This window comes from Lentinus tigrinus, assembly GCF_003813185.1.
Source record: "Lentinus tigrinus ALCF2SS1-7 unplaced genomic scaffold L226scaffold_13, whole genome shotgun sequence".
Classification (NCBI taxonomy): domain Eukaryota; kingdom Fungi; phylum Basidiomycota; class Agaricomycetes; order Polyporales; family Polyporaceae; genus Lentinus; species Lentinus tigrinus.
The window spans coordinates 36,272-59,781 of NW_027137922.1; the positions used below are offsets into that span (position 1 = coordinate 36,272).

The 23,510-nt window shown below is 56.5% G+C and overlaps 13 protein-coding genes across 13 annotated transcripts; 5 read left to right on the forward strand and 8 right to left on the reverse strand.

The window, feature by feature from the left end:
- Window positions 1–12: 12 nt before the first annotated feature.
- On the reverse strand, window positions 13–1,894 carry L226DRAFT_487055 (homoisocitrate dehydrogenase). The gene is made up of 10 exons (XM_067677182.1): window positions 1,642–1,894; window positions 1,543–1,584; window positions 1,389–1,482; window positions 1,270–1,338; window positions 1,078–1,209; window positions 874–1,025; window positions 802–819; window positions 697–744; window positions 557–637; window positions 13–501 (listed from the first exon to the last, which is right to left on the reverse strand). The coding sequence occupies exons 1-10, from the start codon at window positions 1,860–1,862 to the stop codon at window positions 276–278; spliced, it is 1,083 nt and encodes a 360-aa protein (XP_067534914.1). The 5' UTR covers window positions 1,863–1,894; the 3' UTR covers window positions 13–275.
- A 412-nt stretch (window positions 1,895–2,306) lies between these two features.
- L226DRAFT_553092 (uncharacterized protein) lies at window positions 2,307–4,766 on the reverse strand. The gene is made up of 7 exons (XM_067682906.1): window positions 4,463–4,766; window positions 4,287–4,377; window positions 4,093–4,227; window positions 3,918–4,030; window positions 3,228–3,868; window positions 2,772–3,162; window positions 2,307–2,711 (listed from the first exon to the last, which is right to left on the reverse strand). Exons 1-7 carry the CDS (start codon window positions 4,720–4,722, stop codon window positions 2,480–2,482), a joined length of 1,863 nt encoding a protein of 620 aa, XP_067534915.1. The 5' UTR covers window positions 4,723–4,766; the 3' UTR covers window positions 2,307–2,479.
- Window positions 4,767–4,909: 143 nt separating this feature from the next.
- L226DRAFT_535234 (uncharacterized protein) lies at window positions 4,910–7,589 on the forward strand. The gene is made up of 9 exons (XM_067680858.1): window positions 4,910–5,122; window positions 5,174–5,299; window positions 5,350–5,416; window positions 5,474–5,555; window positions 5,611–5,704; window positions 5,757–5,942; window positions 6,000–6,126; window positions 6,180–6,529; window positions 6,581–7,589. Exons 1-9 carry the CDS (start codon window positions 4,988–4,990, stop codon window positions 7,502–7,504), a joined length of 2,091 nt encoding a protein of 696 aa, XP_067534916.1. The 5' UTR covers window positions 4,910–4,987; the 3' UTR covers window positions 7,505–7,589.
- Window positions 7,590–7,622: 33 nt separating this feature from the next.
- On the reverse strand, window positions 7,623–8,640 carry L226DRAFT_560599 (uncharacterized protein; the record flags this gene model as incomplete). The annotated part of the gene is made up of 4 exons (XM_067683374.1): window positions 8,304–8,640; window positions 8,095–8,250; window positions 7,871–8,034; window positions 7,623–7,814 (listed from the first exon to the last, which is right to left on the reverse strand). Exons 1-4 carry the CDS (start codon window positions 8,617–8,619, stop codon window positions 7,623–7,625), a joined length of 828 nt encoding a protein of 275 aa, XP_067534917.1. The 5' UTR covers window positions 8,620–8,640.
- A 48-nt stretch (window positions 8,641–8,688) lies between these two features.
- Window positions 8,689–9,689, forward strand: L226DRAFT_487062 (riboflavin kinase). Its single transcript, XM_067677183.1, has 4 exons — window positions 8,689–8,986; window positions 9,043–9,230; window positions 9,288–9,390; window positions 9,446–9,689. Exons 1-4 carry the CDS (start codon window positions 8,809–8,811, stop codon window positions 9,568–9,570), a joined length of 594 nt encoding a protein of 197 aa, XP_067534918.1. The 5' UTR covers window positions 8,689–8,808; the 3' UTR covers window positions 9,571–9,689.
- L226DRAFT_72042 (uncharacterized protein) lies at window positions 9,661–10,697 on the reverse strand. Its single transcript, XM_067687191.1, has one exon. It carries the CDS (start codon window positions 10,543–10,545, stop codon window positions 9,751–9,753), a length of 795 nt encoding a protein of 264 aa, XP_067534919.1. The 5' UTR covers window positions 10,546–10,697; the 3' UTR covers window positions 9,661–9,750.
- On the reverse strand, window positions 10,633–11,036 carry L226DRAFT_431857 (cwf21-domain-containing protein; the record flags this gene model as incomplete). The annotated part of the gene is made up of 3 exons (XM_067674709.1): window positions 10,633–10,693; window positions 10,749–10,940; window positions 10,999–11,036. Coding segments are annotated over 3 exons (291 nt in total), but the record flags the coding sequence as incomplete, so codon positions are not given.
- Window positions 11,037–11,211: 175 nt separating this feature from the next.
- L226DRAFT_535237 (acetylornithine and succinylornithine aminotransferase) lies at window positions 11,212–13,638 on the forward strand. Its single transcript, XM_067680859.1, has 5 exons — window positions 11,212–11,421; window positions 11,501–11,773; window positions 12,303–12,887; window positions 13,022–13,175; window positions 13,241–13,638. Exons 1-5 carry the CDS (start codon window positions 11,341–11,343, stop codon window positions 13,624–13,626), a joined length of 1,479 nt encoding a protein of 492 aa, XP_067534921.1. The 5' UTR covers window positions 11,212–11,340; the 3' UTR covers window positions 13,627–13,638.
- A 365-nt stretch (window positions 13,639–14,003) lies between these two features.
- L226DRAFT_463895 (5-aminolevulinic acid synthase) lies at window positions 14,004–16,027 on the forward strand (the record flags this gene model as incomplete). Its single annotated transcript, XM_067675821.1, has 3 exons — window positions 14,004–14,533; window positions 14,611–15,182; window positions 15,240–16,027. 3 exons carry the CDS (start codon window positions 14,004–14,006, stop codon window positions 16,025–16,027), a joined length of 1,890 nt encoding a protein of 629 aa, XP_067534922.1.
- Window positions 16,028–16,407: 380 nt separating this feature from the next.
- L226DRAFT_571264 (uncharacterized protein) lies at window positions 16,408–17,667 on the reverse strand (the record flags this gene model as incomplete). Its single annotated transcript, XM_067684526.1, has 4 exons — window positions 16,408–16,647; window positions 16,708–16,773; window positions 16,828–16,928; window positions 16,995–17,667. 4 exons carry the CDS (start codon window positions 17,665–17,667, stop codon window positions 16,408–16,410), a joined length of 1,080 nt encoding a protein of 359 aa, XP_067534923.1.
- Window positions 17,668–17,821: 154 nt separating this feature from the next.
- On the forward strand, window positions 17,822–18,806 carry L226DRAFT_613227 (ARF/SAR; the record flags this gene model as incomplete). Its single annotated transcript, XM_067686478.1, has 7 exons — window positions 17,822–17,991; window positions 18,060–18,083; window positions 18,146–18,173; window positions 18,231–18,259; window positions 18,316–18,368; window positions 18,427–18,720; window positions 18,779–18,806. The coding sequence occupies exons 1-7, from the start codon at window positions 17,884–17,886 to the stop codon at window positions 18,804–18,806; spliced, it is 564 nt and encodes a 187-aa protein (XP_067534924.1). The 5' UTR covers window positions 17,822–17,883.
- Window positions 18,807–19,069: 263 nt separating this feature from the next.
- L226DRAFT_613228 (WD40 repeat-like protein) lies at window positions 19,070–21,133 on the reverse strand (the record flags this gene model as incomplete). The annotated part of the gene is made up of 5 exons (XM_067686479.1): window positions 20,639–21,133; window positions 20,466–20,585; window positions 20,306–20,401; window positions 19,773–20,250; window positions 19,070–19,718 (listed from the first exon to the last, which is right to left on the reverse strand). The coding sequence occupies exons 1-5, from the start codon at window positions 20,952–20,954 to the stop codon at window positions 19,070–19,072; spliced, it is 1,659 nt and encodes a 552-aa protein (XP_067534925.1). The 5' UTR covers window positions 20,955–21,133.
- Window positions 21,134–21,196: 63 nt separating this feature from the next.
- On the reverse strand, window positions 21,197–23,333 carry L226DRAFT_535239 (uncharacterized protein). The gene is made up of 8 exons (XM_067680860.1): window positions 23,047–23,333; window positions 22,917–22,989; window positions 22,714–22,864; window positions 22,615–22,659; window positions 22,336–22,396; window positions 22,223–22,271; window positions 21,755–22,167; window positions 21,197–21,702 (listed from the first exon to the last, which is right to left on the reverse strand). Exons 1-8 carry the CDS (start codon window positions 23,155–23,157, stop codon window positions 21,520–21,522), a joined length of 1,086 nt encoding a protein of 361 aa, XP_067534926.1. The 5' UTR covers window positions 23,158–23,333; the 3' UTR covers window positions 21,197–21,519.
- Between the last annotated feature and the right edge of the window lie 177 nt (window positions 23,334–23,510).

Below are 23,510 nucleotides of genomic sequence, written 5' to 3' on the forward strand. Positions count from 1 at the left end.
GGAGATACCTACCCTGCCGCAATCAGGTCCTTGGAATATTTTTCTCGCGATTTGACGCTGTTCTGTCGGCGCACGCAATGCCGAATGGTCCTTCGGGCGGATCAAGCGTGCTGGACAACAGATCACCATTTTGTGGGCCTGTCCGAGTAGCCGTACGTCAATTGTAAAGTCGAGTCAGGTTGACCTAAACATCAATTGCTCAAGCATGAAGTATGCAAAATTCGATCCGGTCTGAGGACGAACTTGCGTCGCATCGGAATGAGAGCTACTGGAGTTTAAAGCTTCTTGAGCACCGCGTCGAGGACATCCTGCGTGCTGCTCTTGCCACCCAAGTCCGGTGTCAGGACCTCGCCTTCTCGAATGACCTGGTCGACCGCGAGGTCGATTCTGTCGGCTCCTGCAGGGTAGCCGAGGAAACGGAGCATGAGTGCTGACGACCGGATAGCCGCAAGAGGGTTTGCGATTCCTTTGCCCTCAATGTCAGGGGCCGAGCCATGGACGCTGGATGGAGCCCGCGGTGAGAATGCAAGACGTGTTGAAGCACCATGGTACTTACGGTTCGCCCATGACGAACTTGTCACCTGCATTGACCGAGGGCACAAGTCCAAGTGAACCCACAAGGGCAGCAGCGGCATCTCTGTAAGCGGTGTATACGTCAGTTGCAACTTCAATTCATCCATGCAACCGAGTACTCACGAGAGGATGTCGCCATACAGGTTGGGAGCGACCATGACATCGTAAATTCTGATAGTACGATTGATCAATGCAGGGCTTCTCTAAACTAGAAGCTCTACCACTCACTGTGGTTCCCGGAACAGACTGGACGACATCAATGTTAGCACGCACAGATAACACAAATAAAACCACTCGTACCGGTAAACAGCACTGTCGACAATCTGCTCTTCGATCTTCACACTATCATATCGACCATTCACCTCGGGCAAGTTGGGAATGGCACGAATAGTTTCCCGGAACAAGCCGTCCGTCACGGAGAGAACGTTGGACTTGTGGATGATCGTGACTTGCTGTTGAATGTCAGTCATTGCACCATGTCAGGAAGTGGGCTTGAATATTCACCTTGCGCGGTCGCCCGAGTGCAATCTCAAATGCCATCTTTCCGATCCTGCGAGATGCGCGCTCTGTGATGAGGCGCGTCGCACGGGCTTCACGCCCATTGTCTGTCGTAATCATTTGTTCCTGCTTCACATACTACATCCCAATATTGTGAATATGAGTAAAACAATCAAGCGAGGATGATATAGTACACACCAGACACTCCGTGTTCTCCCGCACGACTACGAGGTCGACGTCCGGCTTGTCCCCAGGGTTCGCAGCGACCTACAGTCTACTTCAGCATATGCCAAGCTTTCAGTATAGAAAGTACTGACAGATACAACGGGACGGACGTTAGCGTACAAGTCCAACTCCTTGCGCAACGCAACAATCGGCGAAGAGTAGCCGGTCACTCTCCTCGATGGCGAGCTAGCACACCACGGTTAGGCATTTCAATCCGAAGTTCGAGGGTTGGTAAAATTCACATACCTGACTGCACCGAACAGTGCACCATCGCATTCCTTCAAAGCTCTGGTGCCAGCAAACGTTCGTGAAGGCAGAAGATACTAGATCGTAGGTAAGACTCACTGGACCGTCTCCTCCGGCAACGCAGTCCCACTGTGCATAAACACCTCCCATCCTGCCAACAGAGGAACGAATTCAGGCTTTGGGATGTCCGAGCCTATCGCTTCAAGAACTTTCTTCGCGGCCGGGATGACTTCCTTGCCAATACCGTCGGCGGGGATGAGGCCAATTTTGAGCGACTGGCGAGCGGCCGTCGCCATGCGTCGAACCGGCATGCGGAACATCCTGACTGGTGGTTTGGGAGGAGAGAGAGGGGTGGGACGTGGTGAGGACACGGAACGGAGGAGGGAGCAAACGAGTCCGAAAGTTGGCACTATGACGGCAGAATCATGTTTCCTGCTCGTGACTCACGCGATCACATGGCCTGCAAGACGCGTCCGGTGTCCCGACTGGTAAAGTAGGTAAGAATCAAGTGCCATCCTCTGTAATTGAATTCTGCCGCAACAATCCAGAGACCACGGAGTTGAACTTCGACAGTCACCCATACCAGCGCCCCTAAGACCACAATGGGAAAGCCGACACACAGCAATCCAAAGCCGAAGCGTGTCAGTCGTGCGTACAACATCCTCCTTCTGCTGCACGCGTTGTACGAGTCGTCCGTTCTTTGAGCTTGGCAGCATAATAACTGATTGGCTTCGCGTCCGTGCAATGCGTTTGATGCATGTGATCCCCAGGTTGACATGACGCACATATGTATGGAAATTATATGAGCCACAACCGTCGACGTAGGGTGACACTCTGGTATCAGCAACAGACAGCGCGCCGGCAATCGTTCACAACGATGTCGCATAGGAACAAGGGAAGTATGTGTTATATGACGCATTTGGGTTGTACTTCACACCTACTCGGAGGTCGGAATCAACCCGACGAGGCGCCAGACCAAGCCAGCGACCAGCCTCCACATACCGCGCAGCAAGACATACAAGATCCAGAGAGCAAGCGCGGTGACAACAGTGAGGATGCTGTAGGCCACCAATTGCCGATTCCTGATATCCCTGTTGGTTGCGGCCACGCCGTCGTAGATTCGCTGCGCGGAGTCTATGCCGGGACAAGCCCGCCCATGCTCCTTATCACTAGTAGTAGTGCACATGCAGGTCAGTCATAGAATCCGCTCATGAGAAAGTATTGCACACCTCTTCAGACATCCCTGCGAGCAAAACTGCGCCTCGCACTTCTTGCAACTCACCTTCCTCGCCGCGGACACCGGCTCGTTGCAGCTCGACCGGGAGCATGGCACACTGAGAGCGTTCTCAACCCCAATGGCCGCCATCAGGTTTGCAAGCATCTCCCAGGCAGCTTGCCTCCAAATCGGATTGCTGGGATCTAAATCTCCCGTATCCTTGATGCGTGACATGAATTCGGCTTGTTGGTCCATGTGTTCCTGGGGTTTTCCCGGCAACGAGACGGTAAGTCCGGAAGCCAGGCGAGGACGGGGGAACAGAGCGCGTAGGAGGTTTCGTGTCTCTGCATTGACCCTGGGGACGACGTCATCGACAAGAATTTTGAGTATGAAAGTCAGAGTCACTGAACACAATAGGTCAGGTGTGGCTTCACGGGAAGAACTGGCCAGCGATAGGATGGCTACGTACTCGGACCGCCGATTATCTTCACCAGGTAGTCAACTGACTCGTCCAGAGCTTCGAAAAGCCCACAGGAGGCCCATCCAACCGCCAGTGCATTCGCAAATTCCGGACCTTCCTTGGAAATGGGACCCATCAAAGCAGAGAAGGCTTCAAGTGCGTCCAGATACGCTTCCTGGGCCTCATCTGTGCCTTCCTTTGCTGCCCGACGCAAGACCTCCACAGCGGCAGCCCATATATCGGCAGACTTGAACATTGCACGAGGTAGCGCGAGAAACTCAGTCTTCGAGGGGATGGTGAGAGCGCGCAAGAAATGCAACTCCAGAGATTGTTCATTCAGAGTCATCTCCGGGACCCGCAGATGTCGTACGCATGATGAAACAATAGTATCTGCGGCTTGCTGTGGGGTGCGTTTCTTCGGTGTCTGCCCAGCAGCCTTGCTTGCGCCTAATATAATACGGGGCAGAAGTGCACGCATGGGTGGGAGAGGATGTGATTCAAGGTATCGTGTCCAGTGTGGGGGTGTGTGGGGTTGGCTCAGCAAAGCAACGAGGAAGCCTGAATTGAGCTGAATATCCTGCCGCGAACTTGCGTAAATCCAGTTACGGAAGCAGACTGCGAAGGTGAGATCTGACGGTTTGAGAAACACGCTACGTGCATGTGAGCCTAAAGGTATTGCGCAAGACATGATCTACATACCCTAGGAATGACGGGTCCAGCACCGCCAATCGTATCGGAACTTGGGCCAGCATTGCCCTCTCGACCACGCCCCTCTGATCAGGTTCCAAGCAATACATTGGTTGCGTCCATATCTGGTCAATGACAGTCATGAATCAGTACTAGAGTATCAAAAGCCAAAACAATCATAGCTCACTCTCTGCATCATGGTTGACCAATGCTTCCGTATGTCTTCAATCATTCGATGCTCGGCAGGGGTAACGACGTTACCACAAAACAGTACTGCGGCGCAAATGACCTGGAAGGGTATGAACCACGGGGAATACATTTGCTACCAACCAACCATTAGTGTCTGCCACGGGAGGATATCTATAATATTGGGTCGCGTACTTGCTTGGCTTGCTGTTCTGCCTTCGCTTGTGTGGCCGCATTCTCGTCTTTCACGAGCGCAGTACCCTGAGCGTTGAGAACGCAGAAACACCTGTTACACCATGATACATACGAGCAGAACAAGAGATAAGCAAGTCACGTCTCTTCGTCCACAATAGTATACCCGGAATACGTACAGCGCATTGTAGACACCAGCGTCCACGAGCCTCTTCCAAACCTCGCTTTTGGGGTTCTGAGCCTCGTTCTTGAGATGCACGAGGACGTGAGGCATGTCCCACATAGTGTCGCCGTCGACTGTCTCGTTATCAAATCCGACGATAGTAAGAGCACGGACCGTTCTCTTAGGGTCGGTCTTGACCAGCGTTTGCCAGCGCGCCGCGCCCGTAGGCTCCTGCGCGAGTATGCGCTGGACGTCCAGTGTCTTTGTGCATGCCATCAAAGAGTAGAGTTCTGGTTTCGGTGGTGCAAAGGTGATGATAAAGGGCTGGAGGAGAGGAGAGCCTCGAGGCCGAACCGCTATATAGACGCGACATGATGGCGGTCGCAGAGGGCGTCATAGTGCAGGTTCCCGAGAAGCACGGGTATCTGAAGCGCCTACCGAGGACGCAATTGTCAGTGCTCTTCTTCTTGTGCCACGACCACTTGTTCTCGCTATGCTATTGTCCAGACCAGGGAAGACCTTCGCGTAACTCGCACAGACAATGAGTGTAGCAACACCGGTTGACCTAAAGGACCGTGTGCCCGCGGCAGTTCAAGCAAACAAGGAGCACCAGTATGCGCTGAAGGTCTACACGGATCGCTTGGAGACAGAATTGAAGCATCTGGATAAGTTGCTGGTGAGTGCTTCTATCTTTTATGGCGTGCTTGGAGATGTAATGTTGTCTTAGGCTGCCGTAGAAGTCTCAGAAGACGAGGAGGACGAGGAACCGATACCCAGTGGTGGGGGTTACGTAGTGATCCCTGGTGCAGTGAGACCGAGAGGACCGGTCTCTATTGGTGACCTTCTTGACGAGGTGCGTCTTACGTATCATTTGCTTGAAGTGCACGCTAATGATCACGATAGAGCTCTCCCTTCTACAGAGACGCTATGAGGCGGCAGACCTACCAAGAGTTTATTGAGTTTCATCCAAGTATGCGTTCTACTTAATCAACAACACATTTCGAACTCATAATACTATGTCTAACAGTGAAGGCACAGGAGCTGGACGCCTTAACTGATGCGGTGCGCTCCGAGAACTATCGTCTGCATGCATTGGAAGCACAAGCCCGGTGAGTCGTCTCAGGGCACATCTCTGTCATATCTGACTGAAGTCTTGCGTGATAGCGGACTTCCTCCTTTCATGCCTGGGACGGGACAAGCGGTTCCTGACTTTACGATGAACAAGGAAGGAATTGACTGGGAACGTGTGGCCCAGAAGGTTAATCCCCGCACCTCCTTTGATATCTTCATCGCATTGACGCTGTTCGCAGGTTACATTGGCCAACTCCACAGTACAGCGATCGGCGAAAGAATGTGAGATACGCTGGTTGGGCGAACGCCATCCACAGTTCATTAATTCTCAATGGACCCAGTCAGAGATTGCTAGGGTTAAGCAGTTGGTCGCTACCGCTAATGAGGGCGAAGTCGACTGGGTGGAAATCGCCAAGAAGCTTGGTGTGCGTTGTTTAATCGGCAGGACCTCATATTGAACTTACATCTCACTTTTCTGGTAGACTGGGCGCACTCCGGTGGATTGCCTACGAAATGCCATCGTCAGGAAGACTCATACATGGACGCCAGAAACGGATGAGCGACTTCTGAAAGCCGTCGATGTCTACGGCACGGGCAGCTGGGGACTGGGTATGTCAAGCTACTACACTGTTGCTTGATGCTCTTTAACGAGTTCCGTGCAGTGGCAAGGATGGTATCGGAGGATGCTACCGCAGCGCAATGCCAAAACCGATATACGCGTTCTCTCGACCCTGAACTGAGCCGCGGTCCTTGGACTCCCGAAGAAGACGAGCAGTTGCGTCGTGCCGTCGATGTGTTTGGCAAGACATGGGTTGATGTATGCCAGTACGTGGCCGGTCGCAATAGCGAACAATGCCGCGACCGTTACCAAGAGTACCTGAATCCGACCTTGACCCGAGGTAAATGGACACCAGAGCAGGACGCGGCGCTGCTTCGAGCGGTGGAGCAGGCCGGAGAAGGCAAGTGGAAGGAGGTCAGCAAGCTTCTCAACAATGGTCGAACCGACAACATGGTAACGTTATCCATATTTGAGCTGCACTCAAGTCTGACTGTCATTTTGCAGTGTCGTACGCGTTACAACATCATCGTGAAACGGACAGCCCAGGGGATGACTCCTGAACCCGAAGATCACGCCGACAGTCGCGAGTCGTCGCAAGCTCCCTCTACCTCGAAACGTCTGCCGCCTCGACGTACTGTACCTCCGAACCCGGAAGAGATTTTAATCCTTCATCCTGAATCATATCGTCCCCGTGCCTCCACAAACACGCCCGTTGTCACTCCTACACCAGCTACTGGATCCACTCCCACAGCACCCGCTTCAACACCTGTACCAGAACCAGCACCGAACGCGGCAACCTCCAAACCAAAGCCCAAACCAAGACCACGCCGTAAGCAGGCACCGGTTCCCGAGAACACTGCTGGTTCAGCGCAGCCCATGAGTCGGACAACGGAGACGACAGCCGAGGCCTCTCAGCCCTCGAGACAACAATCTTTGCCCACTGGATCCAAGAGAGCTGCCTCAGCCGATGCCGAGGGCTCGCACTCGAGCAAGCGTCCACGACGCGTGGAGCCTAATGCTGTCTTGCTTCAAGGGGGTGCTTCAGGAGAAGATGCAGAGCAGGCGCAGGGGTCGGCTGTCCCTGTCCCGTTTTCGTGCGACGAGAGGGAACTGGTCGACGTTGACGTCCCGAATGCCGATTCAGTCTCCAAGTGCAGTGGAAGTGATGACCCTGAAGCGGCTGATCAAGTTGCGGTTGATGAAGGCGCGTCTGACGACTCTGCTCCAACGAATGGAAGAGGCAGAGGGAGGGGAAGAGGGAGGGCTCGAGGTCGTGGGCGCGGACGGGGGCGGGCCAGACCACCTGGACGTCGATTGAAGGAAGCTGAGGACACCACCGCACCTACTTCAACCAGGAGACAGCCACCTCGAGCAGCTCATAAGTCACAAGCGTCCACTTCTGCACATCAGATGGATGTCGACTCCTGATACACACATGTCATTTTTACTTGTTGTTGTCGATAGCAAGAAGATAGCATAGGCAAAGGGAATCGGAACTGTCACAAAAAGGGTACGAACGATGCGTGCTATTGGCAAACAGCCTGGACTATGAGAGCTTCCAGCGTTTCCGTGGATGTGTCGTGGCTTCCCAGTTCACTGTCGCTCCCAAGATCTCTGCGTCTTCTGCGGTGTTGTCTTCAGTGGCGGTCAGCAGGTTCTTCAACGATTCTTGCACAAGCGCCGCGTTCTCGAGTTTCTTCTCCAGGGAAGGCAGCGCAGCCTTCTTTTGCGGGGAAATCTGGACGGAGGGTATCAGGAGAAGATATAGACTGGAACGATATACGCGAAGCATACCGGGGTCCTGAGGTAGGTGTGTTTTGGAGGTAGTGGAGGGACATAGTGCGGGAGCGGGCGAAGTGTCATCGGGATTGTGGGTGGTGCACCCTCATCGTCTGAACTCAACAACTCGGGCGAGGGTGACCGGGATGGCGGGGGTAGTAATTGCATGGTCCCTTGACCTTTACGAGGTAGAGGTCACTTAGGTTCTCATCAGCGCGTGAGCCTACAACAGCACATACCTCGTTTCCGCTTGCGAGACTTCTTGCTGATACGGTATACCTCACTCGCCTCGAGGTTGTAGTCGTCTGACGCGGCCAGCACGTCGGGGATTACTGGCTTCGCGCGGTTCGCGAGGTTTGCATACTCATGCGCGCGTTCATACAGTTGTTGTACAACTGAACACGTGTCAAATTATAGTCCTGGAGTGCACGCGGTGGCTGGAACATACAAGCAGCCACTTCCAGCTCCAACCGTCTGATCGCTCCAGGCTCAGCGGCCTCAAAACCAGCATCCCGCATCTCCACAGATATCAACCGTTGTATTGCATGGGACGCGAGCTGAGCTGACACTCCGGGGATTTCAGGAGCGGTCGGAGGTCCTCCTTGGGGATGGGTTAACGCCGCACCAGCAGGATCGTACGGGTAGCCGGCGGCTCCTGAACGTGCTGGATATGCCGGATAGTAAGCCGCAGTGTAACCATAGTTCGCTGCAGGATACGGCTGGTAGCCCTGCGTCTGTGCGTGCTGGGGGTAGTGGTGGGCCATGACGGCAGCGGACAAGGCAGGCCCAGCGCAGCCGCCCGTGTCTCGATGCTTCCGGTAATCTCGGCACATAGCACACTTGCATGTAAAAGAGTCACTCACGCCTGTCCCGCCATCCCGTCATTATTTATAATCACGATACCTGCGGACTGTACTTATATCAAGCCTGCCATCTCGCCCATCCATCAACGTATGACCGACATGGGACTCGAAGAGCGACCAACCGTCCTCGAGGGCACCGAATCGTACCGCGCTCGACGGCCGTCGATCGCTGGATCGGAGGTCCCACAGCAACCGTTCCCGATCCTCTTGTCGGGTGCAGTTCAGAGGGGGTTTGGTCGAGGAGGGAAGGACCTGGGCTGTCCAACCGGTACGTCTTCCCGAAGCTGCTTTGGAACGACCCAGACTCACTCGTCTTCTGTGTAGCTAATCTGCCGGATGAGAGCATCACCCCGATGAGCTCTGTGACCGAGCCTGGCGTGTACTATGGCTACGCGCAAGTATCTAGGGAGAAGGACGGACAAGTCGTTCTGAGTGAAGAAGAAGGGAAGGTGCTCCCGATGGTGATGAGCCTCGGCTGGAATCCGTTCTACAAGAACGAAAGGATGTCTGCCGTATGTCCATCCAGCGCCGTCTTATCTGTTGGCATACACACTCATACGTTGCCGTAGGAAATTCATATCATGCACCCGTTCAGCAATGACTTCTATGGTCACAACATGAAGGTCATCATCCTTGGCTATATCCGCCCCGAACTTGACTATGTCTCCCGAGGTGCGTCGGCCCCAAGGAGAGGAACGCCGAGCTACGGCTGACTTGCTGCACACAGAGGCTCTCATAGAAGATATAGAGACAGACAAACGCGTCGCTCTGAAGTCATTGGAACGACCAGCTTACGCAAGGTACCAATCGGATCCTTTCTTCCAGGGCGATGTTGCCCAACCTAGATTGTAGAGGGCTCAACCAGAGGACATGACCCGGTAGATTTATGTTGTATGTAATATAATATGGTGCGAGCATAACGACGTCCGGATACAAGAGACACGTCATCGAACCTATCGTACACGCAGCAGCAGCAGCCAGGAGCGGCATGGTTTTGTCCGTACAGGGTGCATGAAGGAACCAACAATGAGCTCAGTCGCTCCGATCTGACGCAGAGCTGACAGACATGGAAGAGTCGCTCGAGGAAGACCGACCGCGACGACGAGGACCACGCTCCCCAGCAGGCGGAGAAGGAGACCGAGTGTCCCTCCTGCCTCTGTCGTCAGGAGACCGATTGCGCCGTGCCGGCGACCTTGACCGTGACGGAGAACGAGACGGCGAGCGACGGCGGTCCCTCCTATAAACTGGAGGCGACCTGGGAGCGTGCGGGGGAGGGGACTCCGTCATACCGCGCTCGCCCCTCGAGGGAGGCTCAACGGAGCCAGAGCGGCGGTAGCGCGGAGGCGGCGAGCGAGAGGGGGAACGAGACTCGAAGCGTCGCCTGTTGCGGGCGGGGGGAGATGATGGGGAACGGGAAGCAGCACGGCGGCGAGGAGGGGAAGGGGAGCGTCTGCGTGGGTAGTCGCGATCATCGCCAGGGGACCCACCACGGCGGACGGGGCTCCTGCTCCTGCTACGGCGGTCACGGTAGTCCCTCCCGCCACGAGAGGGCGGCAGAGGCGGAGGAGGCATCCTGTCTCTGCGTTTCATCTCTTCCTCCCGCTCCTTCCTCCGCCTGTCCTCCTCTCGCCTGCGGAGACGGTCCCGCTCCTTGCGCTCGGCCTCCCACTTTTCCTTCTGAGCCTGCATCTTGGCCCGCTCCTCCTCCCTCTGGCGCTCACGTTCCTCCCGCTCCGCCACCCTACGCATGCGCTGTTCCTCCTGCTTCTCCCGGTCAAACGCGTCTCCTTCGTGGTAGTCCTGGCGGGTGCCGAAAGCCCTGGCCATCTTGCTGAGCTCTTCCTTCTTGGCAGCAGCAATCCCATGTGTGTCGGAGGGCTTCAGAGACTTCGCGTTTTGAACGAGGGAGCTTGACTCTGCAAGAAGCTTTTCCCGGAGCTCGTTGATCTGTTCCTCGATCTTGTCTTCATCGATGCTATGAGACTCATGAGCTGATTGTGTCCATGCAGTAAGCGCGAAATTGAACATACCCCTCGTCCTCCAACTTGAGCTGCAACTCGAGACATTTTACTTCCACCGTCCGCTTCCGCTCGTGCTCCAGAATCTCCGCGTCGGGTTCTCTGTGCTTCGGGGGTGCTACGTCCCATGCACTTGCGCGATCTTGTACGCTTTGGTGGCTTCGCAGCGCGGACAAGTTGCGGACCACGTATCCATTAGTGCCACTGTGATGTATAGATCAGTATCCCTGTTCGCTATTGAAAACAAAGTTTGAATATGCACCTTCCACGCGGAGTCGTCAAGCCAATGCCGTTGTACATGGTGGATGGGAGGCGAGATGCTTTGTACGCTCCAGCGGCGAGACTGAGGATGCGAAGTCAGCGCGCGGCAATAGCCGAGAGTGGGCGCTCGCACACTGACGCCCGTGACTGGAAATACTGTCACGCCGGACCGGAAGGGTGTGACTGCGAGGGTTTGTAAGCGCCGATCCATTTATTCCGACTTCCAGTTTGTAGCCATGACTCGCCACGGTGACCTTGCAAGGCTCTTCGTCCTTACTTCCTCACCCTCCACATCCTACCTAGACGTGATACCCCTGCTCTACGCCACCGACATACTCTAAAAATGCGTGCTATTGTTCGCCAAGCCGGAAGGACCCTTATTCGCCCGAACAAACACACTCCGGGAGTGGGGGTGCGATGCATGGTATGCCGCCACAGTATTCTGATCTTGTGGCACTCACACTCACACACTCGCGCACTGTGCACATGTATGACATGTATAGAGCTCTGAGAGCGGCCTGCCTCTTCCCGAAAAGCCCTGCACGCGGTACACGGCCGTGTCGCACCCTGAGGACGCGGCCTCTATCTCACCAAAAGTGAAGGCGCTCCTGGACCGCTCGAACGCGTACATCCTGCCCGTGTACGCGCGCCCGCCGATTGTGATGGAGAAGGGCAAGGGCGCGTACGTCTGGGACGTGCAGGGGCGGCAGTACTTGGACTTCAGCGCGGGCATCGCTGTGAACGCGCTGGGCCACGGAGACGAGAGCCTTGTGGAGGTGAGTGACTTGAGTGCTTTTTTGCGCTTCTGCGCGCCATTTCTGCTATTCCGGGGTTGGAGATACCTCGGGGACATGCACACCATCCCTGCCATATTGCACCTCGGTGTCTTCAACCTTGTAGGGTACGCTCCGAGCATGCGGGGCGTGAAGCTGATCACCGCTTGCGGTGTGGAAGCGGGTAGTTCCGTGTGCGAGAGGCACAACAGCCGAGTCTACTGTCTGAAGGTCCTCGACCAAGGAAGAATTTAGCCCAGTTTGTCCTCGTCGCCGCGCTGCCGGCAAAGGCGTGTTCCAGCAGTAGACAATGTGACGTCGTGGGGGCTACGCACTGCAATAGGTCATGTACCTAGGGCTCCTTCCACGACTGTGGAATAATTGCCGCGTTGCTTGCTGTCTCTGTGTAGCAGTAGTTGGCACATGGGAATCTCCACTGAGCAAATCATGCTTGAGTTATTACACCTGCCATTGATCCGTCGCTATTGGTGCTGATTGAACTGTGTGTACTAATGTTCCCAACTATGTATAGGTCATGAGAACCACCGCATCGACCCTTCTTCATTCGAGTAACGTCTATCACCACGAACACGCCGGAAAGCTCGCAGAGCTCCTCATCACGCTGACCCAGTCCGAGGGCGGACTTGGTTGGGCGCCCGGCAGCTCGCATCCTCCGACGAGCGGGAGTGGAGGCGCGAAGGTGTTCTTCTCCAACTCGGGCACGGAGGCAAACGAGGGCGCTCTGAAGGTCGCCCGCAAGGTTGGCAAGGAACGCTGGGCTGCCGCCACAGGCAAGCCGTGGGACGACCCGTCATGCGACAAGTACGAAATAGTCTGCTTCGAGCATGGATTCCACGGGCGATCCATGGGTGCACTGAGCGTGACCTCGAACCCGAAGTACCAGAAGCCGTTCATGCCCCTGATCCCTGGCATTAAGGTTGGCCAGCTGAACGACACCCCGGCTCTGGAGAGCCTGGTGGGAGAGAAGACGTGCGCAGTCATTGTCGAGCCGATCCAGGGAGAAGGCGGCATCCATCCGGCAGACGTGGAATGGTTGCGCGCGCTGAGGAAGCGGTGCGACGAGGTCGGCGCAGTGTTGATTTATGATGAGATCCAGGTGAGTCAATGACCTGACTTCTATCCACCAGCTCCAGGCGACATTGTCGGAGCGCGAGCGAAGACGACAATTGCTTGCTTGGTCTGGTGGACAGCTGAGCGTTCATGGCTGACTGAAACGCAATGTGGCGGTAGTGTGGCCTGTACCGTACAGGAAGTATGTGGGCTCACTCGACCATTCCTGCTGATGCCCATCCGGACATCGTGACCGCAGCGAAGCCGCTGGCGAATGGCTATCCCATCGGGGCCGTTCTCATGCGAGACAGTGTTGCGGAGGTGATGACGGCCGGTGAGTACTTTCACAGCGTACGCACAGGAATACGAGGGCTTAACCACGGTGGTGGGATCTTACAGGCACACACGGGACTACGTTTGGCGGGTCGCCCCTTGCCTGCGCACTGGGTTACCATGTCTTGTCGCGCCTGTCAGAACCGGCGTTCGTGGCGAGCGTGCGGGAGACGAGTGCGTACTTGCAGGAACGGTTGGAGCTCCTGGCGAAGTGGTTCCCGAACATCCTGGAGGAGAAGGTACGGGGACGCGGGCTGATCCTGGGGCTCGGGTTCAAGGACAAGAGCCACCCCGGACGAGTGGTGCAGCTGGCGCGGGAGCGGGGAGTGCTGCTCCTGACAGCCGGGGCGGACGCAGTGAGACTGGTGCCGAGTTTGAATATTGGTGCGGGAGAGGTCGGGCATGCTGTGGACGTGCTGGAGAGCTGCCTGCATGTACTGAGTGCTGAGTAGGGCACGAGCGGGTAATGTAATGTACGATCGCGAGAACGGAGACCGGAGGCCGAGCATTCCCGAGTGAGATTGAGTCCAGATCCCGTGAGAGGGCGTGCGTGGGCCAATCATGCGCTGGCAATTATCGGGCGTCACGAGCAGCGGGCAGCTCCCATAAGAGGCAGCGGCCTCCATTCGTCTCCGACTTCACTCTTCTCCTTTCCTCCCGACGCGCAGAGCTCGCCATGGACAAGCTCTCCAATATCACAAAGTTCAAAAACGCCTGCCCCTACCTCGGTCGCACAAAGACCTCCACCATCCGCACGCTATGCACCTCCGTCTCCCCCCGCTACCCGACACTTTCTAAGCTCACCGAGAAGGCCACCCAGTGCCCGGTCATGGGTCACGCCCTCACCGTCCGCTCGTCCCAGATGGTCGCCGGCTATGCGAGCCTCGCGGGCTCCGCTGAGTTCAACAAGATCCCCGAGCACCAGGGCATCAAGCCCTCTGCTGCGGACGCCTCCAAGTGCCCCCATGCCTCCAAGGCGATCGCTGCTGCTCGCATGGCCGAGGAGCTCGCCTCCGCGAAGAAGGGCAAGGCTACCAAGAACTCCGTTGCCGCAGCCGCGGCCGCGAAGGTAGCCTCACCCGCGGGCTGCCCCTTCCACGCCAACGCCAACGCCTCGTCCACCTCCGAGGTGAAGCCCAAGGCCCCTACGCCCGGCGGCTTCGACTACGAGAAGTTCTACGCCGAGGAGCTCGACAAGAAGCACAAGGACGCCTCGTACCGCTACTTCAACAACATCAACCGCATGGCCAACAAGTTCCCCATCGCTCACACCGGGAACCCTAAGGATGAGGTTGAGGTTTGGTGCGCGAACGACTATCTCGGGATGGGTAACAACCCTGTCGTTCTGGAGACTATGCAGTGCGTGCCTCATTTCTTGCTTCCGCTTCTGTGAGGCTATAATAGCTGAATGCTAACGGACTTCTGCCGATCCGCAGTCGCACCCTGAACACCTATGGTCACGGTGCGGGTGGTACCCGGAACATCGCCGGAAATACCGGCATGCATCTGGCCTTGGAGGCCGAGGTCGCTTCTCTCCACCGCAAGCCCGCTGCCCTCGTCTTCTCGTCGTGCTACGTCGCCAACGACGCGACGCTCACGACCTTGGGTTCAAAGCTTCCCGGGTGCATCTACTTCTCCGACTCCATGAACCACGCGTCCATGATTCAGGGCATGCGTCACTCTGGCGCCAAGCGGGTCATCTTCAAGCATAACGACTTGGAGGACCTCGAGATGAAGTTGGCACAGTACCCCAAGGAGACGCCTAAGATCATCGCGTTCGAGAGTGTCTACTCCATGTGCGGTAGCATCGGGCCCATTTCCGAGATTTGCGACCTCGCGGAGCGCTACGGCGCCTTGACCTTCCTTGACGAAGTCCACGCCGTCGGTCTCTATGGACCCCATGGCGCGGGTGTCGCCGAGCATCTCGACTACGATTTGCAGAAGCGTGCAGGTCAGAGCCCCGACCCCATTAAAGGTTCGGTAATGGACCGCATTGATATCATCACCGGTTAGTACCATCCAGACCGCTCCAGCCTATGGGACGATACTCATTTTATTTTTCCAGGTACTCTCGGCAAGGCATACGGCGCTGTCGGTGGCTACATCGCAGGCTCTCCGGATTTCGTCGACATGATTCGGTCGTACGCCGCTGGTTTCATCTTCACGACATCGCTTCCCCCAGTCAACATGGCCGGTGCTCGTGCGTCCATCTCGTACCAGAAGGAGTACAACGGCGACCGTCAGCTCAAGCAGCTCAACGTGCGCAATGCAAAGGCGCAGTTTGAGGCGCTTGACATTCCCGTCATCCCCGGTCCATCCCACATCGTCCCTGTGCTCATCGGTGACCCCGCGCTCGCGAGACTCGCGTCGGACACCCTGCTCGAGAAGTACAATGTCTACGTGCAGGCGATCAACTACCCGACCGTCGCGCGCGGCGAGGAGCGTCTCCGGTTCACCGTCACCCCCGGCCACAACGTCGAGCAGATCGCCCGCCTCGCCAATGCGGTCGACAGCGTCTTCACGGAGCTCGGTATCAAGCGCACCTCGGACTGGGCGAAGCTCGGCGGCCATGCGGGCGTCGGCGTCCCTGACGCGAAGCCGGTCGAGCCCATCTGGACGGACGAGCAGCTCGGTCTCGTGGACGGTACCGCTCCTCACGTGCTCCACGCTGGTCAGCGGGGCGTCGTCGATGAGCGTGCGGTCCGTGTCACTCGCGAGAAGTTCGACGACCTCCTGGGCCCGTACGTCGAGCCGGTCACCGAAATTGATGCCCTCACGGCAGAACGCCCACTCGCAGCTGCGCCGTTGACGGCGTCGATCCACGCGGCTGTCGCTGCCGCATCTGCTGTTTGAGCGGAGTGTCTTGCTGCTGTATACTGCTGCATCTGCCTTCGGTTAATACCACTGTCCATGGCATACTAGTCCTGTTCGTTGTCATTCCTTTACTGTTCACGAACGTCGTCGTTTGCTGTCGCATGTCGCTGCTTATTGTCGCATGTATTGTTGGATCGCGCAGAGAGAATGAAGTTGAGAGAAGATGTGTCACATTACCCCATGGTGTGAAGTCTGTGCGATGCATTTTAGCGACCGTCAGCAAGGCGTCGGACACATACGATGGGTACATCACATACATTGCATAGGGCAATGAAGTATCGAGTATCGAGTGTAGGAGTGGGATATATCAGTCCCGAACAGGATCCAGCACGGACGACGATGGATGGCAACGATGGACTTCATGTGGAGGACGTCAACGCGGCGAGGAGGGCTTCCGCTCTCTGCCTCTTCGTCTCATCCGTGTGCTCGGGCTGGCTATCGCTGGCCTGCGGCTCCTCGGCGGCGAACTTGACGGTTCGCTTCGCCTGCGGATCCGCCTGTCCATCCGGTGCTACCTCTGCCTCTGCTGCTGCCTCTGTATCTGTCGTAGAAGCGGGCTGTGGCGGCTCCAAAGCTTCCCGACACGATTTGACGAGGGACTGTGGGGGATACGGTTATGCACGACTCAAACTAGAGAAGTTACGCGAAACATAGCGCACCTCCCGACTGCCTCCTTGTACGCCTTGAAGGTACTTCGTGACAAGCGGGATAAATGTATCTGGTATCTGCTGCGGACGTCAGTTCCATAAGCTTCACTACTGGGCGGATGGTTCGCTCACCGCTTGGTCTGACCAGACGTTCCGGATGAGCCAGTTTTGTCGAGCTTTGTTGAACTTCCAGCTACTGGGATCTTCGAACTGTGTGAACGCATAGTGCAAGGCTAGACGAGACATGAGCCCCGATGTGTTCATAGATCGAGATCCTCGAATACAGCTACTACACGCACCTTTTTGCGCCTGTTCGCTCAAGGACTGGTCCTCACTAGGGTCAGGGAACCCGGATGTAGAGGGTTGTTTGCGTTTCTTCTTCTTCGACTTCTTGTCCGTTTCTACGACTTCAGACGTCGCTGCATGTGCGTCGTCCTTTCTGCGCTTCTTCTTCTCCTTCTTCGCCTTCGCGGGGGATGCATCCAGCGGGTCGTTGGAAGGTTTTGCGGCGTCGTCAGGTCGTTCCTTGCGGCGGGTCGTCTTCTCCTCTGCCGCTGTCTCTTCTTCTTCCTCATCATCTGTAGTCGCCTTCTTTCTTCTCTTCTTCTGTTCCTCTTTCACCTCAGATGCAGCACTCTCCCCTTCCTCTCCGCCCTCCTTTACTGTCTCGCTCTTGTGTTTCCGCTTCTTCTTCTTCTTCTTGGGCTCCTCCATTACAGCATCCTCTTGAACACCCGCCCCTTCCGCCTCCCCCTCGTGCTTGCGCTTCTTGTGTTTGCTTTCCTTCACCACAGGCGCAGCTTGCTCAGCCTCGTTTGTCGCGTCTACCGGCGCAGGTGCGTCGGCGGCAACCTTCGCCTTCTTGGACTTTCTTGGCTTGTCGGCATCGCGCTCCGGCGCGTCAGAGACCGAGGCAGCGTCTTTCGACTTTTTGTGCTTGCGCGAGGACTTCTCAGCAGGATCAGTAGACATAGCAGCCGGCCAGGGTGAGAGCGAGGGACGCGAGGACGACAGCCACAGACGCGGTGGACGCGAAAAAGTGTAAGAGGGACAGCCACGTGCTCGAGCCAGGAACAGTCGGCATGATGTGGATCTCGCGCTCCGATCTGGAGGCATGACGGGGCTCGCGAGCTCGTCTCTCTCTCTCCGTTTCCCACTCTCCTCCCCCGTCTCTATTCCCCGCAAGCCATGGGTCTCTCGTTCTCGTCTCTCTTCACCTCTCTTGCGTCGCTGGTACGCTGGAGTAAGGACCAGGATGTCCGGATATTGATGCTTGGGCTTGATGCGGCCGGCAAGGTACGTGGTCATATGTTACAGACGGAGGCGAGCTGTCTGACTGACGTTCCGCTCTGTCTGTTCGGTAGACGACTATCTTGTACCGTTTACAGGTATGCTGCACATGCTATGTGCGAGGGTGTCCGTGCGTTGACCCCCCGTTGTGCGTGGTCAGATCGGCGAAGTCGTGCCAACAATACCGAGTAAGCATCGTGTGCTCATCCCCGGAGCAAAGTGCGCTGACAAAGCGTGTCCGCTAGCAATCGGCTTCAATGTAGAAACTGTGGAGGTTGGTAGTGGGTGCAAGCTACAACATCTGTGGGGTCGTTGACGTGTTCCGTTCAGTACAAGAATATCAAGTTCCAAGTATGGGACCTTGGCGGCCAGTCTAGCATTCGGTACGTCGACTCCCGGCTTTCTATGTGTTTCAAGCTCATATATTCTCTTCGTACGAAGACCGTACTGGCGATGCTACTTCCCCAATACATCAGCCATCATCTATGTTATCGACGCCTCCGACGTTGAACGGCTAGACACGTCGCGCTCTGAGCTCCTAACTATGCTGTCTGAAGACGAGCTCGCCGGGGTCCCCCTTCTGGTCTTCTGCAACAAGCAAGACGTACAAGGTGCCCTCCCGCCAGAAGCAATCAGTGAAAAGCTCGGACTTGCGGGAGGGGAGAAGGAACGGCAGTGGAGCGTCCGTGGCAGTTGCGCGACGAAGGGCGAGGGGCTCGAGGAGGGGCTCGACTGGTATGTTCTTCGACCGGTTGCGAACTTTGGCATGCGCTAACTCGACTTGCTACTGCAGGCTCGTTAACGCAATACAGAAGAAATAGAAGATGGTTCATCATCGAGACTGGGTTCCTTCTGTCTACTCTTCACCTTGGCTTTGCTGGGTCACTCGACTGTGCTCGGACACGACCGTATAGTACTTACATACCCTCCTCTGTACACCATAATTATTACACATCCACACGTTTCACCACGGAACTTTCAGACACGACCAAATGAGGTCATTCCAATCCTATGCGCTCAATGCAATGAGGTATTATACAAAGATGTGAGGTATCTGTTTATATGATGTCCTTCACGTACTCATTCAAGCGTTCAACGTCCAAGACCACTCCCACTTCATCTCTTCCGGCTCGTCCACGCAGCGTCTTGCAACCTCCACATCCGGTCTCCACACTCGTACCGTCCCATCGTCCGCGCATGTTGCGAGCATCCCCTCCGCCCAGTCCATCGCGCCCACCTCGCCGGTCTGTCCCTTCAACTCCACCGCGCCCTCCCACCCGAACCTACCCACATCCCTGGCACGCGCAGCGGAAGCCGCACTTGCGACGTCGAACAAGTACGCACGCCCGTCCACTGCGTTCCCTGCCGCGAGCCAACGTCCACAGGGAGAACCCGCCAGGCGCACATAGAACGAGTTCGACTGCAGGTTGGGGTGGGTGTGCGCGTGCGGGTCGTGTGTTCCGAGCTCTATCGGGGGGACGCCGGACAAGGGGTCCAGCCACGGTACGGAATAGGTGTGGATGCGTGAGTCCGTACCGAGCGCGTAGAGAAGGCCCGCGGTGGGTCCGCTGCCTGCCGCGAGGGTGGTGATGCCGCGGGCGCGGCGCGTGCCGCCATACGTAGTTGGATCGGAGGATGTGAAGAGCGCGGTAGGGCGGGACACCTTGGGGTTCCTGGAGGGCTTCTTCGGAACGTCATTAGACGGAAGGCGTGCATCCCATAGTTTGAGAATGCTATGGTCGCGTGAGCAAGAAGGGCGATGTTCTCGAGGAATGTCAGTAACGTACCCGTCAGAGGAACAGCTGCTGACGACACCATATGGATGGCTGTCAGTGTAGAGCACTTGGGTGATGCTCTTGAGTGGTGCGGCGGTAGTCAGTTTCCTCCCTCTCCCCTTCGGCTTCGGGCTCTTCACGTCGCTTTCATGCGCCTTCGCGATGGTGAGAACTGGAGTTAGCACATCAGTCCCCTCGCCGTCTCTCCGCCCCTCTCCTACGCGCAAGTCCCAGAGACATATGCTCCCCTCCCTGCCACCACTGCACAACACTGCGCCGTCATAGTTCGGGTCCCATGCGACAGACTTGACAGTGCCTTCATGACCGCGTAGAACGTTCAATGTCTGTGCGGCAGAGCGGGTTGAGGAGGCGACGGAAGTTACACGAATGCTCTGATCACCAGATGCCGTTGCGAGGAGTTCGTCGGAAGAGGACCACTTCACGTCGAAAATGCCATTCTCGTGTGGTTGTAGGGTCACTCTTTGCGGTTCTGGCCAGTCAAATTAGGCAACCGGATGTATATCTGACGTTACATAGTGACTCACCTACATCCCAGTCCCTCCGCTTCGACGTGTCGAGAATGTGTACGGTCCCTTGCTCAGTAGCCACCGCAATGTGAGGAGCTCCGCCACGTTTTGCAGCTACATGACGAAGTCGACCAAATTGATCAGTGAGTGCCATGACTCACAGATTCATATTACGCACCATGGGTATACGAGCATGCGTATGGTAGAGTGATGTATGTCCTCTCATCGATTGACTGACACTTGAACACATCGGCTTTGTGAGATGAGACAAAGGTTTGCAAGATGAGTCTCGTTGAGGCTTTTGCATTAATGTCATTTAGCTGCTCCACGAGTGAGCCATATGAAACTCACGTTCAGGTTGTCGCGACACGCTTGAAGGTCCCGCGAGCATCCCACGGTTCCTCAACGCGTACACAGAGTACCGGTAGTCTGCCCTCTGCGTACGCAACGCGTCCCAGTCCTCGTCCTCGCTGTCGCTGTCTACATGTTCGTCTGTTCCACCATTCTCCTGTCCTGAAAGGTCGAACTTCAACCGTTTCTTCTCGCGGCCATCGACGTCGAGGTGGCACACGCGTTTGCGCTCCGACGGCGGTGTTGGAAGGCCAGTCGTTGCACCTTCTCGGCGAAAGAAGTTTGTGCGGTCAAGCAAGTTGCATTCGTAGGCCATACAGAGGTTGTCTGTCGGCCAGGAGATTCAGAATTCAGTAGAGGGGAGAGAGAAAGCCAAGGTGACGGCGCCTGCACGCGACGCGCCCAATCAACAAAATATGGAACGCGTCGCCGATCACGTGATCGCTCTTTCCTCCCGGTGGACAGTCACATTAGATGACGCGGAGTACCTCCTTTTGATGTCTTCAAGCTGTGGAGCTCTGTTCTCTCGCCGATACTTGCGTGAGTCGCAAGTCTGCAGGGGTCGACACGAGGGCAAAGCCGAAAGAGACGGTAAACAAATTACAGGAGAGAAGCTCGAGCGTTGTTGCAGTAGCAATGTTATGATATTACATAGATGAGTTCGAGATAGCACGTACAGCGCCGCAACACTGGACACGAGAGTCAAGGCGCGGAAGTTTCTTAGCGGATACACTAAAGAAGCGACGTGATAAGTGTGGACAAATGCGAGCACAGGTTGTGGACGAGGGCAGTGAATAAAGCATCTAGCCGTCGGGCCAGCCTGGTGAGTCGTTACCTTCATTCGCGATGTCGTAATATCGATCCGAGCGTACAGACCACGATCACAGCTCAGGTGCACCCTTGTACGTCGGGTGCTGGCTCGTGGCCGTGCTGGACTGGTAGCCACCGCCCACGTAGTTCGCCGCGGCGCCCGAGTATGCCGCGTTCTCCGTCGTCGGGTACGTGTGCAGGGAGCCAGTGTTGGCATCGCCGGTCGTGGGGAATGTGCTCGGATCGTTCGGGTCCTGCGTATCGTTCAGACTGTGCGACAGCCATGAAGGACCAGCTCAGACTCACGTAAAGCTTCGGACTGGGCTGCACTAGTGGCTGAATGACCTCCTGAGTGGGCGACTTCTCGTCGTATGCCGGGTATTGGGGGTGGGGGTACTGAGCGTACTGTGCGTATTGTGCCTCCGATCCGCCGGCAGGCTCGACCGGGCCCGTGGGTTGGCTCTTCGCCTGGTTGCGCCGGTGCCGGAGGAAGAAGAAAATTCCAAGGCCTATTGCGATGGCACCGACCACTCCCCCGACGACGCCCCCGACGATGGGTCCGACATCAGACTTGCTCGATGCGGCACTGGACTGACCGGCGCTCCCAGATGGTGACGAGCCATTCGCCCCTCCGGTGGTTGAGGCCGGGGCCGTAGGACTGCTGATTGAGCTTGATGAGGACGAGATAACGCTGACAGTCGCAGTAGTGTCCGGTTTGTCTGAATGGAGAGGTGAGTAAACGGTCCTAGGAATAGCATGTCGTGTGTTGCGTACTCTGGTTTGCGATGGCCTCCGCTGCGTCAGGGTTAAAGGTGCCGTTTCTCTGCCCGAGTGCGGTGAGCCCTGCCTAGCTCCGGGACAGGCTCGGTTATTTGGTGAGTACATACCGTGATATCCAGATAGGCCCATGCCGGAACAGCAGTCCCCAATGGGATGTCTGCTGGAAACCTGGAGTAAACTCAGGTCAGCGCTCAGATCATGTCGTAACCCGAGATACACCATCCGGCCTGTCTGGATTGCAGGCTACCGGATGCTGTGGCAAGGAAAGGGCTGAAGACGGTGACGGGCATCGCATGAGAGGGACGAGGAGGAAAGTGTGTGCGCGCATCTGTCTGTATTGTGGAAGGAACGGTATCCGGAGTTGTTTTATAGCGAACAGTACTCACTTCTGGAGGTATACTGTGGAGCAGTTTTGCGCATAGGTAGCCCACCTGATCGGGGCATAAGGACTGCCTCAGAATACCCGGGTGGATGTGTAGACTTACGGAATGGTGTATGCGAGTTGTCCCTGACATGTCGCGCATGCATTGATCATCGAGTAGAGGACAGTGTTGCATCGGCACGGGGTTGCGCTATCGGTCGAGTTCAATGGCGTGTTGTAGTGGAACCCAGGCGTGAGAGGGTAGACCCAAGATTCTGGGGGAACGTATCAGCTCCTGCACGAAGTACCATAGAGATACGGACGCACGAGAAGCAGGCGAGCAGGGCGTGAAGAGGTACGATGAGACCAAACAGGGACTCTGGCCTTTGGAGTTGGTCATCTACCTCAAGTGGATTAGTCCAGACGCGTATGCGTGGACGTCAACAGCGCAACTCACCCAGTCCCATCCGGGGTCGCAAACAGCACTCGTGCCCTGGGCAGCCCCCCTCCGCGCATTTGCCAAGAAGGAGGCGACGAGGGGGAGGGCGAGGAGGAGAGAGGAAGACATGGTGGGGAAAAGGGCCGAGAGGCATGGTGGGGCAGGGAGGATGGGTATATAATTAATCGATGAGTCCGGGCGGGGACGTCGCCATCAATTGTGTTTCACTTTCACGGACTAGCGAGCGGGACGGCAGCAGTGCAATGAGAGCAGGCCTAGGGTAGCGTGCAGGCTGTGCCCTCGCGAGACACAGCCGCCAAACAACGCGTCAACAACGCGCCCTCGCCTTCTCCATCGACCATCATCCTGTGCATACCCACACGGTCCCACCGCCCTCTCCGTGCACAAATATCGCAGGATGGACAACGAGCACGCACCCAGTCTTGGGCCGGTGAGCTTGCTTCCTGTCTCCTGTGGCGTCC

Bases quoted from the DNA above. Each gene is read 5' to 3' on its own strand.
- L226DRAFT_487055 (XM_067677182.1), bottom strand. From the start codon at position 1,862: ATGTTCCGCATGCCGGTTCGACGCATGGCGACGGCCGCTCGCCAGTCG. The intron at 1,210-1,269 runs GTGTGTACTATA...ATTGGGATGTAG, and splicing joins GGGAGAACACGGAGTGTCTG to TATGTGAAGCAGGAACAAAT. The intron at 638-696 runs GTGAGTACTCGG...CACCGCTTACAG, and splicing joins CTGTATGGCGACATCCTCTC to AGATGCCGCTGCTGCCCTTG.
- L226DRAFT_553092 (XM_067682906.1), bottom strand. From the start codon at position 4,722: ATGGCATGCACAAAGACACTGGACGTCCAGCGCATACTCGCGCAGGAG. The intron at 4,378-4,462 runs GTACGTATTCCG...ATGGTGTAACAG, and splicing joins GCTGGTGTCTACAATGCGCT to GTGTTTCTGCGTTCTCAACG. The intron at 4,031-4,092 runs GTGAGCTATGAT...GTCATTGACCAG, and splicing joins GGTCAACCATGATGCAGAGA to ATATGGACGCAACCAATGTA.
- L226DRAFT_535234 (XM_067680858.1), top strand. From the start codon at position 4,988: ATGAGTGTAGCAACACCGGTTGACCTAAAGGACCGTGTGCCCGCGGCA. The intron at 5,123-5,173 runs GTGAGTGCTTCT...ATGTTGTCTTAG, and splicing joins AGCATCTGGATAAGTTGCTG to GCTGCCGTAGAAGTCTCAGA. The intron at 5,943-5,999 runs GTGCGTTGTTTA...CTTTTCTGGTAG, and splicing joins AAATCGCCAAGAAGCTTGGT to ACTGGGCGCACTCCGGTGGA.
- L226DRAFT_487062 (XM_067677183.1), top strand. From the start codon at position 8,809: ATGACCGACATGGGACTCGAAGAGCGACCAACCGTCCTCGAGGGCACC. The intron at 8,987-9,042 runs GTACGTCTTCCC...TCTTCTGTGTAG, and splicing joins GGACCTGGGCTGTCCAACCG to CTAATCTGCCGGATGAGAGC. The intron at 9,231-9,287 runs GTATGTCCATCC...ACGTTGCCGTAG, and splicing joins AGAACGAAAGGATGTCTGCC to GAAATTCATATCATGCACCC.
- L226DRAFT_72042 (XM_067687191.1), bottom strand. From the start codon at position 10,545: ATGGCCAGGGCTTTCGGCACCCGCCAGGACTACCACGAAGGAGACGCG.
- L226DRAFT_535237 (XM_067680859.1), top strand. From the start codon at position 11,341: ATGCGTGCTATTGTTCGCCAAGCCGGAAGGACCCTTATTCGCCCGAAC. The intron at 11,422-11,500 runs GTATGCCGCCAC...TGACATGTATAG, and splicing joins GAGTGGGGGTGCGATGCATG to AGCTCTGAGAGCGGCCTGCC. The intron at 12,888-13,021 runs GTGAGTCAATGA...ATGTGGCGGTAG, and splicing joins TGATTTATGATGAGATCCAG to TGTGGCCTGTACCGTACAGG.
- L226DRAFT_535239 (XM_067680860.1), bottom strand. From the start codon at position 23,157: ATGTCTTCCTCTCTCCTCCTCGCCCTCCCCCTCGTCGCCTCCTTCTTG. The intron at 22,168-22,222 runs GTACGCAACACA...CTCTCCATTCAG, and splicing joins GGAGGCCATCGCAAACCAGA to ACAAACCGGACACTACTGCG. The intron at 21,703-21,754 runs GTGAGTCTGAGC...AACGATACGCAG, and splicing joins AGCCCAGTCCGAAGCTTTAC to GACCCGAACGATCCGAGCAC.